The following is an 18,424-nucleotide window of genomic DNA, read 5'->3' as shown; positions in this document are numbered from 1 at the left end:
AGACCCCATATTTTATTCAAGTTGGCACCCTTGTGAGCCAATACATCAGGCAGAGTAGAACATACAAAGTTACCTTAACCAAGCCAGACTGGTGGGTCCATCTAGCTCAATAGTGTCTACACCAACTGGCAGCAGCTGTCCAGAATTCCACTCCCAGCCCTACCTGGAGATGCAAAGGATTCAATCTGGGGATTTTTGCATTCAAATGAAGATGCACTGCAATTGAGCCACAGCCCTGCCTTTACTTTATTTGCTTTATTCGGGCAGTGACCCTTCCTCCGAGTATGGAGGTGTGTTGAGATCAGGAGCCCCCTCTGCAAAATATTGGAAGGAAACTCTCCTGTGGTTACAAAAACCATAAAGAGGGATCAGGAAAGAGGAAGTGAAGATCAGAAAGAATGCAAAGAGTTACTAAAAGGAGATGCGAAGGATGAGTCAGAGGCAAAGGCAAAACAACATTCCAAAGCCTCCGAATCTAGAATCCACGTGACTTTTGCGGAAACGTCATCTTGAAGGAGGGGCAGACACCGTGCCAACAGGTGTCTCTGGAATGCCGCTCCGACAATTCTCACCGTGGCGCTGCAATTGCCTCCGATGACAGAGCTCGCTCTCATATCCTCAACCACTTCCCTTCCTTAGTGACAAGAGGCACACAGTTTTTTTCTTCTCCAGGAAAAGCCATGTGTGCAGGCAGGGAAGAGAAAGCCAACTCCTAACCCCAGGCGGACGGAGGGTAGCTAACCCCTTCCACAGTACGACTTTGGGGGCACATGAAGGCTGCAGGAACTTCTGTTGTGGTTGTCTGCAAGTTGAACTTGCTGCTTAAAGGCAGAGGAGCTGGCTGTGCAGATTTCATCCCGGTCAGTTGACAACCCTGTTCTAGACAGCCTATTCTGGACACTCTCAGACACTTTGAAAGCCTGCCATCATAAACTCTGGAGGGTCACACTGTGCCAATTTGCAAAGCAGTGAATCACTAGATAACTCAGTTGGTTAGAGTGTGGTGCTGATAACACCAAGGTTACAGGTTCGATCCCTGTATGGGACAGCTGCATATTTCTGCAACTGCAGGGGGGTTGGATCAGATGATCCGCAGGGTCCCTTAAAACTCTGCAGTTCTGTGATTCTATGAACATGGAGCTGCTTCATTAGACATTAAGCCAACATGGCCAGAGACAATGGGAGTTACCTGGGTAAGCTAGTCTCTTGAGCAAATGCACACACACGCCAAATTTCAGCTGTCTGTTGGGGAAGTCTTACAGCTGATTTTTCCCATCAGCAAGTGAATGAGTCAGTGACGACAAAATGCCAGGCAACAAAACTCATTATTTTTTATAGATGGTTCTCTGCACCACAACCTACAGCAGTGTTTCCCAACCTTGGGCCTCCAGATGTTTTTGGCCTACAACTCCCATCATCCCTAGCTAGCAAGACCAGTGGTCAGGGATGATGGGAATTGTAGTTCAAAAACAGCTGGAGGCCCAAGGTTGGGAAACACTGACCTACAGCATGCACTATACCCTCACAACAACCCTGTGAGGCAGGCTGGACTGAGAACATGGTGGCCCCATGTTCCTCCACCGAGTGAGGATCTGAAACTGGGTCTCTCTAGGCCTAGGGAAACACCTTAACCGCTGGACCGTGCTGGATCTAAGAATGAATTCCTGAGATTCTAAACCAAAAGCTTGCAAGCTATACTCGAAGGTGGAGATGACCACAAATATTTATGCATTTATTTGCCTACCCCTTCAGAAGAGTTTTGTTTTGTTTGTTTTTTCAAAGAAAACCAAGTGAGAGCTTAACAGCTTACTCACTGCAGAGCCGGAAGTCAACAGAGAAGCCACATATTGCTAACCAGGTATCAGGAAATGAGCACGTAAGGTTTGGCTTATGACTTAGCAGCCAAGCATAAGGATGTGACCAAGGCAGAAACTGCACCTTATCCTCTGACACACACACACACCAAAATCTGTCACCTTGCGGATATCCCTCTGGGTCCAGCTCCTCCCTTGCAACTGGGCCGGGGCCAAATTTCCAAAGCTGCTGCGTTCTTTAATGAGCACACCATGCTTTGGCTGCATTAAAGAGCAGGTAGTGCTAATTGCCACCTGCCCTGAGACACAAACCGGATTTTTCACCTGATGACCTGATTCGCACACAAACACACACATGCATTGCTGGCACCTGTCTGGGGCTGGATGTGCACCCAGATTGCTGAATCACCGATTCCAAATTAGAGCCGGACAGGGTGGGGGGGGGGAAGGGGGCGGGAAACACATTTGCACAAATATAGCACAGGCAGAGTAATTAACCTCAGCTAATCTTTTCATTACCTTGGGCTGCTGCCTTTCCATTTGCAGAGTTAGCAACCCAGAATTCGTACGCAAGCTACATTTCAATTACACTGGTGCTCTGCCGCACTAGCTTCAAGGCTCTAGTCCTCATCTTTTACATGCCATCTCAGCCACGCCCCATGACTTTTGAGAAGAACGTTCACAATGAAAAATCCTGCGTATTTCAGTGACCTGTGGATTATTATTTTTAAGGCACCTACTCAAGTCACACGGAGTTCTGGGCACATCTGTCCCGATGAGAACATACCTTGAATACTAAGGTAGCAGCACATTAGAGAGGGGAAACAGGAGTGGCAAGCAAGGCACATGTCAGCTTCATTTATCCCTTTTATATCGCATCTTTTTCTCCAGGGAGGTCAAGGTGGGGTACATGGCTCTCCCTCTCTCTGTTTTATGCTCACAACAACCCTGTGAGGTAGCTTAGGTTGAGAGTTCACGACCAGCCCAAGGTCACCCAATGGGCTTCATGATCAAGTGGGGATTTGAACCCTGGTCTCCCAGGCCCTAGGTCAACACTCTAACCACTACAGTCATACCTCGGGTTGACTATGGTTCAGGTTGAGCGTTTTCGGGTTGTGCTCCGCGGTGACCCGGAAGTAAAAGAGTGTGTTACTTCCGGGTTTCGCCACTCGCGCATGCGTAGACGCTTAAAATGACGTCACACGCATGCACGGAAGCGGCGAATCGCAACCCGCGCACGCGCAGACGCGGGTTGGGTTTGCTTCAGGATGCGAACGGGGCTCCGGAACGGATCCCGTTCACATCCAGAGGTACCACTGTACAGGCTTATCTACAATCTTATCCACAATTAGGGGTGTTACTGAGGAACCCCAATAAACTTTGGAATAATAATAGCAGTCATAGTAGAAGTAGAAGTAATAATACTGTAATAGAAATTTAGAGTTACAAGAAACCTTGAATGTCACCTAGCCCAACCCAAGGCTCAATGGAGAAATTCTGTATTTGCCAGCATCCCTGAGAGACGTCCATCTAGTTTCTGCTTTAATATCTCCAGCGATGGAGACCCCACCAGCTCCAAGTGCAGTATGTTCCATAGTCAAACAGACCATTAATTTAGAAATTTGGGAGCCACATCTCAGTGGCAGAGCATCTGTTTTGGAAGCAGAAGGTCTCAGGTCCAATCCCTGGCAGATCCAGGTAGGACTGGGACTGTCCCTGCCTGAACTCTTTTGCACAGCTGCTTCCAGTCAGTGTAGACAATACTGTTCTTTATAGAGCAATGGTCTACCTATGTCCATATGAAGCAGCTACCTATGTCTCCAAAATCTGCCCACCCTGCAATTTCTAATCCTGATCTCTGGAGCAATGGAGCACACAAGGAGTGCTTTGTTGGAGCAAGCCAGTGGCTCATTTAGTCCATCTTCCATTTGTCCATTTATAGATTTGTAAACAGCTTCCATGCCTCCCCTTAAACGTTCTCTTCTCCAAATCAGACGCACACACTTTCAATGGTTCCGCATCTGATGGGGTTTCTCAGTTTGGAGCACATCTTGGTGGCAAGTGTGAAACCGTCGCTCCTTATGACTTTTCCACTTGGAGGTGGGTTAAGTACAGCTAGTTCCTGCCTCTCTATACCCAGAACATGCTGCTATGAGTAATGCCAACCGCAACCCGCATCTAATGTCCTGGCCAGCTTTATGGCCCATTAAGGAGGGCTTGGGACTTCCCCAGCCTTATAGCCATCTTCAGAACCAGAAGCCAAATAGAAAAAGGACCAAACAAAGGAATGTGTTAGGGCTGAGGAAGCCACTCATTCCACAAGGCCAGCTGACATTTGCCCAGGCTTTTGTTTACACAGGCGTTTCCTGGATTTCCTGAAAAATGGTGGCCGGCCGTCGCTCCACGCCCTATCAAGAAGGTCTCTCGCCGCCGCCTCGTCCTGGGGTCTCTTCCCTGGCAAAATGGATGTGAGGGACCAGGGTGGGGTTGCAAAGAAGGATCTCGTTTGTGTTCTCCCTGAGTGAACAGCGGTGGTTTTCTGCAGCGTAAGCAGATCTGACCAAACGCTAGGAATACAAAATGTGCTTGGTTTCCCATCCAGCCCAGGAGGAAGTTCCCTCCCTCTTCTTCCTCTCCCCCCACCCCCAACAACTCCGGCTGTCCCTGACACCATTTCTCACAATAATAGCGTGTCACTGCCGGCCTGCGAGCTGTTTTTCCGCAGTTTGGTTTTCACTGAAATGTCATATTGCATTTTACAGCTGTTTACGTAAGCCAGTTCGAAAGGGCCTTACCCTAGGAATGATTAAGGAAAACAGACAACCGTCAAAAAATTAGGAGCCTTCCCCTCAGCCACCCAAAAGTCAGGTCTATACGAATTGCAGACTCCACACAGGCATCTTGTGGGTCACTGTGAGGAAAAGATGCTAGACTGTGAGCATGTTCACACCATACGTTTTGAGCATTACGATACCACTTTGGAAAGCTGTGGCTTTCCCCCAAAAAATCAAGGGAGCTATGGTTTGTTATGGGCACTGAGAGGGATTGTTGTTAAACCGCTCTGGGAATTGCAGCTACATGGGAGAGAAAACTACGCTCATGGCCCTCAAGAAACCACAACTCCCAGCATTCCTTGGGTGAATCCATGGTTGCTTGGAGAGGTATCATATGGTATGAATGGGGCCTAGATGGGCCTAGAATTTGGCCTAGAAATTGGTCCAATGATCCAACAGTCAGGCTTCTCTTTGTCTTGTCAAACACCCTGAGGTGGTCACAGCGACATAGGAGCCATAGGACATAGGACATACAGAGCCATGCCACTGGGCCATCAGTACGGTCTCAACACTGACAGGCAGTGGATTTCCAGGATCCACATTCCTAAACCTACCTGGAGTTGTTGGGGATTGAAATTGGGAATATCTGCATGCATTGCTCAAACACAGAGCCCTGCTGCTTCCTTCTCAGCATAAGTAGGGTTGCCATACATCTGGAATTTCCTGGACACAGATGGCATTTGGCCCTCTTTTGTAGCTGACATATCCGGGAATATGAATGGCAGCCCATGTCGGAAGTGTAGATTTTGGTGAATTTCATTTTAAAAAAACCTACCCTCAACAGCTTTGTCCCCCCCCAAAAAAAATATGGCAAACGAAAGCCCCCACTGTCTCCAAAACACCACCTCTCATTTCTCCCCGTGGCTGGAAAAGTGCTTCTGGGAAACTGGCAAATAAAATACATTTTTAAAAAGCCTCGCCCTGTTGTGTATACTCCATGGAAGCACCACTTGTGTTCAGGAGAGTTTGCCTGTAGCCAGCGGCCCCCACCACACACTGCAGTGGCTAATCTGAACCCCTTGCTAGCTCTGTAGAGAAAATGGGTCCAATTTCAAACACAGTAAGGGGCTTTCTGAACCTGCCCACATAAAGAATGGAGAGAACGTGGCTCAGTAGCAGAGTGCGTGCTTTGCAGGTTCAATACCTGACATCTCCAGTTAAGGAGGATTGTGAGGAAGTGAAGGGAAAGTCTAGCAGAGACTTTGGAGAGCTGCTGCCAGTCAGAGCCAACAGCACTAGGCTGTAGGGACAAACAGTCCAACCCAGTATAAAGTGGTTCCCTCTGTGGGCTTTGTGGCTGAATAGGCGTTGGAACCCTGGTCTCCCAGGTCCTAGTCCAGCCTTTCTCAAACTTGGGCCCCTAGATGTTGTTGGACTACAACTCCCATCATCTGTAGCTACCAGCACCAGTGATCAGGGATGATGGGAATTGTAGTCCAACAATATCTACATACAAATGTGTGCTTATTAGGGCGGGAAATCAAACTGCTGAAGAATGTTCATGAATGTTCTTTTTTTTAAGCATTAATTGCTGCAGAAATGTGGAGGATTGAATTTAAGACCAGGAAAGAAATAAGAAACTGAGAACAATGACAATGTCAGGTCCTTCCATCCCTATTTGAGAGTGTAGCAGTTCCCAGCAGGAATTATAAACTGCCTCCCCATATTCTCTTTCCCAATCAGAAGACACTCTGTGGCCTTATATAAGCACTATCTAAACATGATTACAGAGGCAATATAGCATAGTAGCCAGCACTGGCTTTGGATATGGGAAGCGCAGATTCAAATTTCTCTGATGAACCATGAATGTCCTGCAGCTAGTTGCTACATCTTAGTTTAAGCTACCTCAGAGGGTTGTCGTGATGATTAAATATGTTTTCCGGGTCCCTGGAAAAAAGGCAGAATTCAAAGGCAGACAACCATTGTTTACATGCACGGGGAGAAACTCAAGCTTCCCTTGTCCCGTTTCACCCCAGGCACAACAGACCTGCAAGGTAGGAAAATATGCTACAAAATGGAACAAGCCTGAGAACCATCAGTTCTGCCTGCTGAACTGGTTCCAAGAAAGAGGCATTGAATTCTGAGCCATGGCACCTTGCACAGCTGAGGACAGTACTTGTGTCTGTTGGAAATGCAGCATTTTCAAAGCGTTCAGCATTTCAAGGGAAAACACACAGCAGCTCATTCTTGCTGGCTGCCAGTTCCCCTTCCAGCATGTTTTCCCCTCCAGGCAAAAAAAAAAAAAAGGGGGGGGGGGAGAGAAATCATAGCCCATTTTCTCACCCAGAAGAAGAAAGCTCCCCTACAAATCTCTCCATGTGCTGCTGCAAAGAGCAGTGTTGAAACAGAAGCCAAGATTGCCCTCTTCTTGTGCTCCAGAAAATCCAGGATATATTATACACACACAAGCACGCACAATGACTTGCTTGGGCAGTACACACACAGAGAGCAATAATTTTAAACTAACTGGAAAATACCTATCCTTCCGACCCAATTCATTTTCAAAGTACATCTTATCTCAGGTCTAACAGCTGTACCTGTCATCCATGCAGAATGCAGAGAGGCATCCCATATTTCCCTCACAGCCCTCTCTCTCTCTCTCTCTATCACACTCACACACCCCACAGTGTCAGGGATCTGGGATGTGCAAACACAGAGGAGGAGTTACTTTCGGGTGCCCCATCAGGGCTGGGAAGCAAACATCTCTGAGCTGGGACCCCAAACGACTTATTTTTTCGCAAAACTCAACAGGGGAAGGGACAACAGAACCTTCCTTCGTTTACTGGGGAGCACAATTAAAAGACAGAGCGGAAGACAATGCCGCAAGCCTCCACACAAGGAGTGTTTAGTTAATTACGTTGCACGGGGCCCGATTTATTTATTTATTAAAACCCAAAGCGCTGCAATTCAGCCATCGTAAACATGGGTGGGGGGAGAGAGTGTGGGTCGTCTAGCGTGGGCTTCTTTTGACCTGAGTAGTTTTAAATTCTTTATCATTTTTAAATGACACACAGAGAGATAAGCCTGGCTCTGAAACCACCTCCAGCTGACCTGCCTGGAATTAAGAGAAAGGCTTCAAATTCTCACACGAAAACAGCGAAGGCTGTCTAACCACCACAATGGATTCCTTCTGGGTATGCGAAGCATGTTTGCAGCGGAGAGATGCGGACCAAAACATCCATCCATCTATCCATCCATGCCAATGGCACCGGCCACCTCCAGCATACCCAAATCCAGGAGAGGAGCCCTGCTTTTCCAAGGTGCCTAGCGGTGGGCGCCCCTCACCTCCCGCCCCGCAGCTCTGCTCAGCCTTTTGTATGCACATCCCCATGGCAAACCAGAGAGCTGCTTTTATTTCAATAGGACAGCTAAACAGCATGCGGCAGAGAGAGAGAGAGAGAGAGAGAGGAGCGCAGATGGAAGAAGGAGGGCGAGCAGATCGCTGGGGACGGATGGGGAAGAGGATGGGGAAAAGAGAGACGGGGAGACGAGGGGAATAGGAAAGAGGAAAGGGAGAAGAACAGAGGAAGAAGAGAAAGGCTGGAGATGGGGAGGGAGGGGGAAAAGAGAGAGAGGGAAGAGGAAGCGAATGAATGGGGGAAACAGGAGGAAGAAAAGGATATAAACGGAAGAAAAAGGGAAGGAGAAAAATTAGACGAGGAGGGAAATAAGAAAGAGGGCGTGGGGGGAGGGAAGCGCAGGATGGAGAAACAGGGAAGGAAAGAAGGCGAATAAATGGGAAAAGAAGAAATGAGAACAGGGGAGGAGGGAGTCAAAAGAGAGAGAAAGCGACCGAAGGAAAAGATCAGATGGAGAGAGAGAATGAATGAATGAATGAAGGGAGAAGGGGGAGCGCGCGTGGGTTTTCCCCCCTCGGGGGCAGAGAGCCCCTTCTCGGCCCGCCTGCCAGGGATCTCCCGAAGCGCCGCCTCACCTGCCACGGTGTACCTGTCCAGGTAGTTGAGGACGTTCCCCACGCTGAGGATGGCGGCGGCCGCCACGCGCGCTCTGCCCAGGCTGGGAGGTGCGGCGCCCGCGGCCGCCGCCGCTGCCTTGTCGGCGCCGCCCGGGGGCGCGTGGACGGCGCCCGACAGGGTCTGCACCTCGCCGCTCCGCCCGCAGCAGCCGCGGTCGCCGCTGCTTCCTCCTCCTCCTCCTCCGTCGTCCTCCTCGTCGTCGTCGCCCGCGCCGGCCGCGGCCGAGACCCGGAGGCGCCCGCTGCAGCCCGGCGGGCCGCCGCTCGACGAGCCGTCGCTCTCCAGGCACATCATGAGCCGCCGCGGCCGCGCTGCCACTAGACGCGCACCTGCCGCCCGGCCGGCCGCAGCTCAGCGCCAGCAGCGCCGCATCTTCCACCGGCCCCGCCCGGCCGCCAGGATTGGCTGCGCCGCCTCGGCTCCGCCCACCGATCCTCCGCCCCTGCCCGACGGCGCGCAAAGGGCAGCCGGGCGGAGGATCGCAGATACGCGCGCGCTCTGTCCCTCGCGCTCTGTGGCGGGGGCCACTTCTGACTTGCCCCTTCCTCAAGTCGGTGGGACTTACTCCCGAGGAGACGCGTACCCAAGTCCGGTGGCGTAAAACTGCCCAGCTACGTTCCTCGACGGGCTTCCACCCAGTTAGAAATCAGCCATGGCGCACAGTGGGGGCAATGGACGGATTTTAGCCTCTGGTTCTTCTTCAGGCACGCTAGGCTGAAGCTGCCTTATGCAGAGTCAGGCCTTGGGTCCGTCGGGGCAATATGGCAGCGGCTCTTAGGGGGTTTCAGGTAGGCGATGTGGCCATAGAGTTACCTGGAGGGGCTGATGAAGAGACTCAACCTAGCATTCGAGAGGGGAACTTGCTTCTGAAGAAAGTTGAGCAGGATAAGGGCGCTGGCCCCCAATACGGTAACTATTTCGTGTTTACTTAGAAATAAACGTCAGTTGGTTCCATGGGGTTGGCTCCCCCGAAAAGTCCGACATTGGCTATGGATTATAGCCCTCAGAGCCACTTTGGCTATTCATTCCCCCACTGCTTGCCCTGGAGGAACACAAGCTGGAAATGTTTTCTGTACATAAGTAGAAAAGACCCGGGGTCGGGGTTAAAAACCTTCCCCAGCACTGTGGTTTGGATCTGAATCACTCCGCCCTGTGGCATCTTAAAAAAATATAAATAAATGTATGCTTTTGTACTTTCACGTTTTCAACAATGATTTATCGCATATTTCGTAAAACCAATTATACACACACACAAAAACTATCTATCTATATTTATATATAATATCCACACACAATCTTAATCATGTTTTCCCACATCACAAATAGCATGACTAAAGGCATGTGCAATGGGGCAAATATGTCACTACACCGCTAGTGTTTGTTTATTTCAAGCACTTCCCCTTTAGAGCCCCACACAGTCTCAAGGAACACAGGAGCCCGCCTATAATCCGTGGCCATCTGATGATTGACACGTTGTTGGCATCCATGCCTGTCTCGAGAGACAACAGAGGGTGCCTTGGGAAGTGAAGTCAAGCCACTGTTTTTATAGCACTGAACTGACCTCCCCAGAGCACAAGTCTGAGCAGTGTGTCTGGAGGTCCTGGACCCCCTCTTGGCCTCGCTGGTGTGGTCCAAAGGAAAGCAGATTTGGCACCAGCTTGGCTGCAGGAGTTGCTGGAAGGAGGCGTACAACATGCCATCCAGTTGTTTTAGGGACTACACTCCAGATTTGTATAGGGTTTATTCTTCAGCCTTTCCTTCCCACAAAGATATCCCACAAGGCAGTGGAGGTTTAGGATCAGAGTTTGCCTTCTCCTAGATGGGCTACCTTCACAGGTTGACAAGCCCCATCTGCCCCACTTTTCCTCTACAGCATGTGCAGAAACCACCTTCTTGACCATTGGTCTCCTCTGCTCAATGCATAGGAGACTGTCTTTGCATGTAGGGGAAGCCCCTAACTCACTGAGGGTTTGAGACCCATTGGCTACCCTCACCTGGTTCAGCCGGCGAGTTGAAGCTGTTTTTCAGAGTGTAGCCGCTGTCACACACTACCACCTGCCAGGAGCTGCAGGTAAGAGTTGAGTATTCGGTGGGGACCAAAGATGGACAAACTACCCCAGAGGGAGCACCATGTATCCCCCACCAGAATTACTACCCCTCCCTAACACCCCATACACCCCATTGGCAGGTATATACAGTGGTACCTCAGGTTAAGAACTTAATTTGTTCTGGAGGTCTGTTCTTAACCTGAAACTGTTCTTCACCTGAAGCACTACTTTAGCTAATGGGGCCTCCCACTGCTGCTGTGCTGCCCTGCCACCACACGATTTCTGTTCTCATCCTGAAGCAAAGTGCTTAACCCGAGGTACTATTTCTGGGTTTGGGGAGTCTGTAACCTGAAGCATCTGTAACCCGAGGTACCACTGTATTGTCTATACCTGGAATGGGGATCCTGTGACCCTTCAGATGCTGTTGGACTCCAACTCCCATCAGCCTCTGCCAGTTTGGCTAATTGTCAAATGACCAGGGATTATTAGATTTCTGTAATCGAGAGCTGAAGTTATCCTTACCCTCCCCACTTTCTAAACACCTCACCACCCAGCTTCTTCTTATGCTTCATTTTGTAGATTTTTCACCTTTCTAACATGTCTTCTTCGTCTCTGGCGACCACTTGTAGCCGAGTAAGATTGTCTTCCATGAACATGATCTTAACAGTGACTCCATAAGTGCCTGTGGAGGCCAATTCTGGATCCACACGTCCTTCCACAGTGGGGACATAAGTGGTGGTGATATTGATAGTGATTTCAAAGTCCGCTTCAGTTTTATTTGTTTTAGCCAAAAGAACGGGCGCAGAGAAACACAATAAGTGAGGTAACTGCAAGGCGAGTGTTAAAATAGAAACTGAGATCAAAGGAGCAAAGCGTTGCCTGAGCAGCATCCACATTATCTAATTTACAACCTCAGAGGGCCTGCTGTCTTACTTAGTTTGTCGCAGCAAAAAAGCAACAGAGGCTTCTCTGCCACCCTAAAGCATCCTCAGGCTCCCATCTACCCTAGCCAGCATAGTCATTGTGGCTAATGGCTAGGAATAGGGATGAAATTCAGTCCGGTTCTCATTTTAATACAAACCTAATTCCCAAAGCAAGATGTGCCCCGAAACACAGTTATCCTTCACAATTTCCACTTGCAATGCGATGTACGAAAATACATATTTTGGGGGAGGTGAGCCAAAAATGCATATATTAGTGAAAATAGCATGCCAAAAAAAGTAGTCTATTAGGGGAGGTTGCTTGCAAACATTAATATTATTAATTATCAAGAATAATATTTATATTATTATATTTATTCACCAGCTATTTATAATTCAGTATGAAGAACAGTTAAAGCAGATCTCTGTCACCAGAGTAGGGTGGGTCCTGAAAACACACGTCGCAGGTGTAAAAAGCAAGGTTAAAAAGCTATGTACTCACCATTCGCTGGAAGCTGTAGAGCTGTGTGTGTATGTATTAGACAAAACACATTTCCATATTTGACAAAATTGCATATTAAAAGTGCACACTATAATGTGGATAAAATTTACCGAGGACTTTATAAAAAAACTGATGAGAAAATAAAGGCAAACTCTACTTAAAATGGGAAAAACAAGGTACCGAGAGAAACTAAAACAGATACATTCATTGCTAGCTGGGGCTGGTGGGAGTTATAGTTCAAAACATCTGGAATTCGGGGCGCCAGGTTGGGGGAGGCTGCTCTGAAGACTGGCACTTGGGGCTCAACTTCACTTCTGTTTGCCCCACTACTTTCCTTGGGGAAAACCTGTAGTTTAGACCAGAATCGGGACAAATAGCCATTGGGTTTTCTGCAGATTGCTGTTCGTTCCAATTTAGCACCAATGAGCAGGTTTCCCCAGGGAAAGGTGGTACGGCAAAGGCAAAACCGCTTGAACCCACTTGGAAGACAGAAGTTTTTGTGGTCCAGAATCTACTTCCCTGGAGTTGTGTGTCCATGCACAGCATTTTCATCATTGTACTCCTTTCACAGATCAGGGAATTGTGGCCGAGTACTAACCATTTCCAAAGGGATGCGGGTGGCGCTGTGGGTTAAACCACAGAGCCTAGGACTTGCCGATCAGAAGGTCGGCGGTTCGAATCCCCACGATAGGGTGAGCTCCCACTGCTCTGTCCCAGCTCCTGCCAACCTAGCGGTTTGAAAGCACATCAAGGTGCAAGTAGATAAATAGGTACCGCTCCAGCGGGAAGGTAAATGGTGTTTCCGTGCGCTGCTCTGGTTCGCCATAAGCGGCTTAGTCATGCTGGCCACATGACCCGGAAGCTGTACACCGGCTCCCTTGGCCAATAAAGCGAGATGAGCGCCGCAACCCCAGAGTCGGCCACGACTGGACCTAATGGTTACCTTTACCTTTACCTTTTACTAACCATTTCCATACTGATACTCTCAAGCCAGCCCCACTCCTTACTGGACCTAAATTGCCATCTGTAAAAAACTGCCACCCCACCAGCAAACAAATAACGTTTCCTTCTGGACTAGCATACTGAAATTCACCAAGCTATCATTGGTCACCATGGGTTGATTTGATGTTTCTATGAAAAAATCCCTGTCCCCAGCAGGATATCCATGTTCCAAGTGAAATTACTTTTGCGGTCTCCCTGCAGTTCTCAGCAGAGACTGTGCTCTCCTCTGAACCACATCTTGGCACATGAGTGTGCGCGCGCGCACACACACACCACTTCTGCCTGGAAAGAAAACAGGGCGGCTCGCCTTCAAAATGCTGATGGCTTAAGATTTCCCAAGAGGGACAGCGTGTATTTTAACTACAACCCAGAGCATTCCACCTCTTCAAACAGCTGCCAATTTCTTGGAGGTCTGGTAAACTACCGTTTAGGAATCTCATGCAGAAATAACTTAAGACGAGCGTGCAGGATCAGTCCACCTTGTCTACCATCCTGTTCTCACAGTAGCCAGCCAAATGCCTAAGGGAGGCCCGCAATCAGGACTTGAACACAAGACCCTTCTCCCCTCCTGCGGGTTCCAGCAACTGGTATTCCAAAGCATACCAGACCGTGAGGGCAGAGTATAGCCACTGATGGCTTTTCCCAATCTTTCTGTGGCAAGTAACTTAAACTTGATGTTGTGTTGTGATGATGTCACATTGCACCCACCTCAAAATGAATTTGAATACCCCGGGGAGGCACAAAAGTACTAGGTAAAGGTAAAGGGACCCCTGACCATTAGGTCCACTCGTGACCGACTCTAAGGTTGCGGTGATCATCTCACTTTACTGGCCGAGGGAGCTGGTGTTTTTCCACAGACAGCTTCCGGGTCATGTGGCCAGCACGACTAAGCCGCTTCTGGAAAACCAGAGCAGCGCATGGAAACGCCATTTACCTTCCCGCCAGAGCGGTACCTATTTATCTACTTGCACTTTGATGTGCTTTCCAACCGCTAGGTTGGCAGGAGCAGGGACCGAGCAATGGGAGCTCACCCTGTCGCGGGGATTTGAACCGCCGACCTTCTGATCCGCAAGTCCTAGGCTCTGTGGTTTAACCCACAGCGCCACCCACGTCGCACATAAAGTACTAGTGGACACAAAGTACTAGTGGACTTACAAATAGTTCTTTGAAGAATTGAAGCCAAGTAGCTTATTTTGGCAAACTGGTAAGTTTTTATGAACCATTTTGCAGAACGAGTCGACCTCATCCCTATCAGGGGACATGGCCTGGACGGAGACTGTGTGGCCTGGGGAGGGCCCTGTTCAGACCCCAGCCTGAGGTTGGTTCCCCGCCTCTGCCCTATGGCATGCCCACAAGCAGAACATGAGAATGATTGTCCTTTCCCACTGCATTCAGATGCATTCTGCCTCTTGTCCTGAAGGCAGAATCCATCATGGTGGAAGGCCCATCCATTTTAAGCACCATCATGCCACTTTAAACAGTCATGGCTTCCCCCAAAGAATCCTGGGAACTGTAGTCGGTTGAGAGTGCTGAGAGTTGTTAGTAGGCCCCCTGCTCCCCTCACAGAACTACAGTTCCCAGCAAGCCCTTTCCCCAGGGAACTATGGGAGTTGCATACCCTCCAACATTTGTCCAATGAAAATAGGGACATCCTATCCATAGCCTCCAACATTTCTCCAATAAACATATGGGCATGACCAGTGCTATTTTTCAAGCAAAAGAGGTGCCAGAACTCACCACGAACACCTCCCTCATTTTCTTTGAATGCCAATGGCGCCCACCTGAGAGATGCCGGAACTGAGTTCCAGCTTCCTATTCCATACCCTCCAACATTTCTCTGATGGAAATAGGGTCATCCTATGGAAAATCGGGGCATTCCGGGATCAAATCAGAAACCAGGACGGCTTCTGTAAATCCAGGACTGTCCCTGGAAAATAGGAACAATCGGAGGGTATGGAATTGTACCTCTGTGAGGAGAACAGGGACTTCCTAACAACTTTCAGCATCCGTAACAAACTACAGCTCCCAGAACTTTGGGGGTGGGTGGGAAGCCATGGCTGTTTAAAGCAGTATTGTAGTGCTTTAAATGGATGGTGCAGATGCTATCTCCAAGATTGCTACTCCCTCAGAGCAACATCCCTTCTACATGTTGGGGAAGGACGTGACTTCTTAAGTGGTTTGATACTGCTTTAAATGTGCCGTGCGGATGGGACCTAAGCGCCTGTCTACAGAAGCTCGCTGAAATGGGCGGAGGGAGGCGAAGAGACCTTTGCTCAACTCAGCGCCGGCCAATGTTCTTCAGTTCTGTTGACTCCCACAATGCTCAGATGTGGGGAAGGTAAGCTTATGAAAGGAAGCTCTGGAAATTGCAGCGAATCATCCGCTTCCCGGAGAGCTAAGGAGGCCAACTTGCTAGAAAATGCCCTAAATGCTAAGGCTACAGCCAGCGGTTAGAGGAAAAACCTTGGAATGTCCCTGTGGCTTCCAAGGGCAGGCTACTCTATTTGATTGAAAGTCCTGCGGGCTGATGTTTTGTATTTAAAAAAAAAAATCACCAAAAAAATAAAATGTTTTAACAGCTTGGCAGTGCTCAGTCAATTCCTTTGGTTTGGAAAAGCTTTGCAGCAAAGTCCCATAACCGGCGTTTCAGAAAGAAGCTCATAAAACCAAGAACCTCTTTGCCGTGGGAAACATGAGCCCAGATTTATAAAGGAGTCATTGCCAGGTTTAGAATAGGGTGGAGGGTTTTTTTTTTTTTTTTTGCTTTCAGTTTGGAAAAGATTGAAAATAAAGGCATGTTTGAGCAGTGTGTGAGCTTGGGAAATTCTGGACAGACTTTTTGGGACATGTGCTTAAGAGAGGGGGAGGGACAAAGACATGGGCCAGCCCCCTTGTGTTAAAATTATTGCTTTAACAGGGATGGGGTTTTAACTTGGAAGGGTGCTATTTTATTTGGAGGAATGGGTTGTTTAAAATTGTTGACAAATGTTATATGTTATAATTTGGATTCTTGTATTTGTATTTGCAGGCTGGAGTATTGTTTAGGGCAGCCTTTCTCAACCTGTGGATCCCCAGATGTTGATGAACTACAACTCCCATCACCCCTAGCTAGCGAGGCCAGGGCTCAGGGATGATGGGAGTTGTAGTCCAACAACATCTGGGGACCCACAGGTTGAGAACAGCTGGTTCAGGGGTTTTTTGTTGAGGAGTGTATTGTTTAGTAATGTTAATTGTTTTGATTATTTGTTTTTGCTTTGTATATTGTAACTTTGTGTTATGAACAGCCTTGAGACCTACAGGTATAGGGTGATGTACAAATATAATAATAATGTTGAATATGCTAATTAATGCATATACATGCAAACATAGAAATTTCAGGGGTAATGGCTAAGCTATGGAACTTACTCTGACAGGAGGCAGTGAGGGCCACCAATCTGGATGACTTTAAAAGAGGAATAGGCAAATTCAGGGAGGTAGATGTCCAGAACTGGCAGGACACAGAGATGAATGTGCCCCAGGGGCAGGGGGGCTGGAGTCTGACTCAGGAGGAGGGGCAGCAATTTGTGGGGAACAGTTCCATCCAGGAGGCAAGAATCAGAGGCAGGGGGAGCTTGAGAGCTGGAGGGTGGAACATAGGGTGGCTCAGAAGAAGAGACAGGTCAGGCAAGTGAAGGGCCAGGGGCTTCTGCACAGTGGTGTAGGAAGGGGGGTGCGGTGGGTGTGGGCCGCCCCAGGTGTCATCACTGAGGGGGGTGACAAAATGGTAAAAATATGTGTTTTTGAAAAAATAACTCCCACACCCACTGCAAGGGTGGTGCTGTGGGTTAAATCAGAGCCTAGGACTTGCCAATCAGAAGGTTGGTGGTTCGAATCACAAAAGCAGTCAAATACAGTGGTACCTGGGGTTAAAAACTTCATTCATTATGGAGGTCCATTCTTAACCTGAAACTGTTCTTAACCTGAGGTACCACTTTGGCTAATGGGGCCTCCCGCTACTGCCACAGCCGCGCAATTTCTGCTCTCAGCCGGAAGCAAAGTTCTTAACCCAAGGTACTATTTCTGGGTTAGCGGAGTCTGTAACCTGAAGCGTATGTAACCTGAAGCGTCTGTAACCCTTTACTACATTTCCTGTTTGCCCAGAGTGGACTCACAGGAGAATGTTGCTCTAGCCAGGAGGACTTGCTGTCACACCTGGTCTGGTGCTTCCTCCCCCTGTGTGTGACCAGGTAGATGGGCGTGACCCTGGCAGACCCTATAAAGGGGCCAGACATTCAGGCACCTTCCTCTTGACTCTCTTGATCCCATCTCTTCTCGGTGCTTTTGCTGTGTGCTGGATCTCAGCCAGCAGCACATGGGCTCATCCCTCACAAGAGGACGTAACTGTAACTCTGTAACTGTAACTGAAAGCTAAAGCCCGCCTTCAGGATTATACTGTGAACTTAATGTAAGTAAACCTTACCATTGCTTTCTAAAAGAAGACTGTTGTGTTGTTATTGTTTTAAGAGGGGATTTACCAGGAACAATCCAATCTGGACAAGCCAGACTGGATTGCTTAACTCAAATGATTCTAACGAAACTATCAACTAGCTTCATGCTATGTAGAATGGAATGTGCTCTGCTACTAGCTCACTAGCATGAGTCAGGAAGGATAATATTTCATCAATATATATCCACTCCTACTATCCTCAACATTCCCACACCAGGTAGCACTGTCAGCTGGCTGAAACCCTGGAGAGCTGATGCCACACAGGGCAGGCAACAGGGCAAGTTTCAGTATAGGGTTGTATCCAATGCTAGTCCTACTTAGAGTAGACCCATTGGACTTAATGGGCATGACTAGGTTTGTGAATTTCAATGGGTCTCCTCTGAGTAGAGCTTCATTGGGCACAACCCATAGATGCCTGAGGATGTCATGTGTTGACTCCAACCCTGGGGGGGGGGTCTCATGTCTAACTGTAAGATCCTCAGGGCAGGGACACAACTTCATTTATCTGTAAACGGCTGCGCACGTTGCAGTTGCAATAGCAGCAGAAGGAATTTCTCTGGCCCACAGTGGGAGGCTGCCCCACCTGAACGTTTCCCAGTCATGCAGGACTTGGTGTCCAGGACGTATCTTCCAAGAAAGGGGACGGTCACCCTACCAGAGCCTCAAGATGCAGCCTTCTCCCCGCTGAATTCTCCTGGATGCAAAAGGTGGAGCCTTTTCCATTTCCTGCTTTTGTCTCAGGTGATTCAGAGAGAGAAACTCGTGGTGGCAAGTGTCTGTGTTGCATCACGGCGAGGAGTTTATGAATGGCACACACAAAAAACCATGAATTACTGCAGCA

General features: G+C 48.7%; 1 protein-coding gene and 1 long non-coding RNA gene across 3 annotated transcripts in view; both read right to left on the bottom strand.

Moving 5' to 3' along the window:
* Positions 1-8,919, bottom strand: part of LOC310832580 (sphingosine-1-phosphate transporter SPNS2-like) — a gene marked incomplete at its 5' end in the record, with an annotated part of 98,597 nt that extends 89,678 nt beyond the window's left edge. For both annotated transcript variants that reach the window (XR_014558339.1, XM_083714590.1), the window contains one exon: positions 8,583-8,919. Coding sequence is in view for 1 of the 2 variants with exons in the window: in XM_083714590.1 (XP_083570716.1) it covers positions 8,583-8,919 (337 nt within the window). The remainder of the gene's footprint in view (positions 1-8,582) is intronic.
* LOC310832766 overlaps positions 1-18,424 on the bottom strand; it is a 119,214-nt gene that overhangs the window by 89,678 nt on the left and 11,112 nt on the right. The gene's annotated exons all lie outside the window — the stretch shown is intronic.

This window comes from Podarcis gaigeae (assembly GCF_964106915.1).
Source record: "Podarcis gaigeae genome assembly, chromosome: 15".
NCBI lineage: Eukaryota > Metazoa > Chordata > Lepidosauria > Squamata > Lacertidae > Podarcis > Podarcis gaigeae.
Note: the sequence above shows the minus strand (reverse complement) of the source record. Positions and strands in the feature narration are given on the sequence as shown.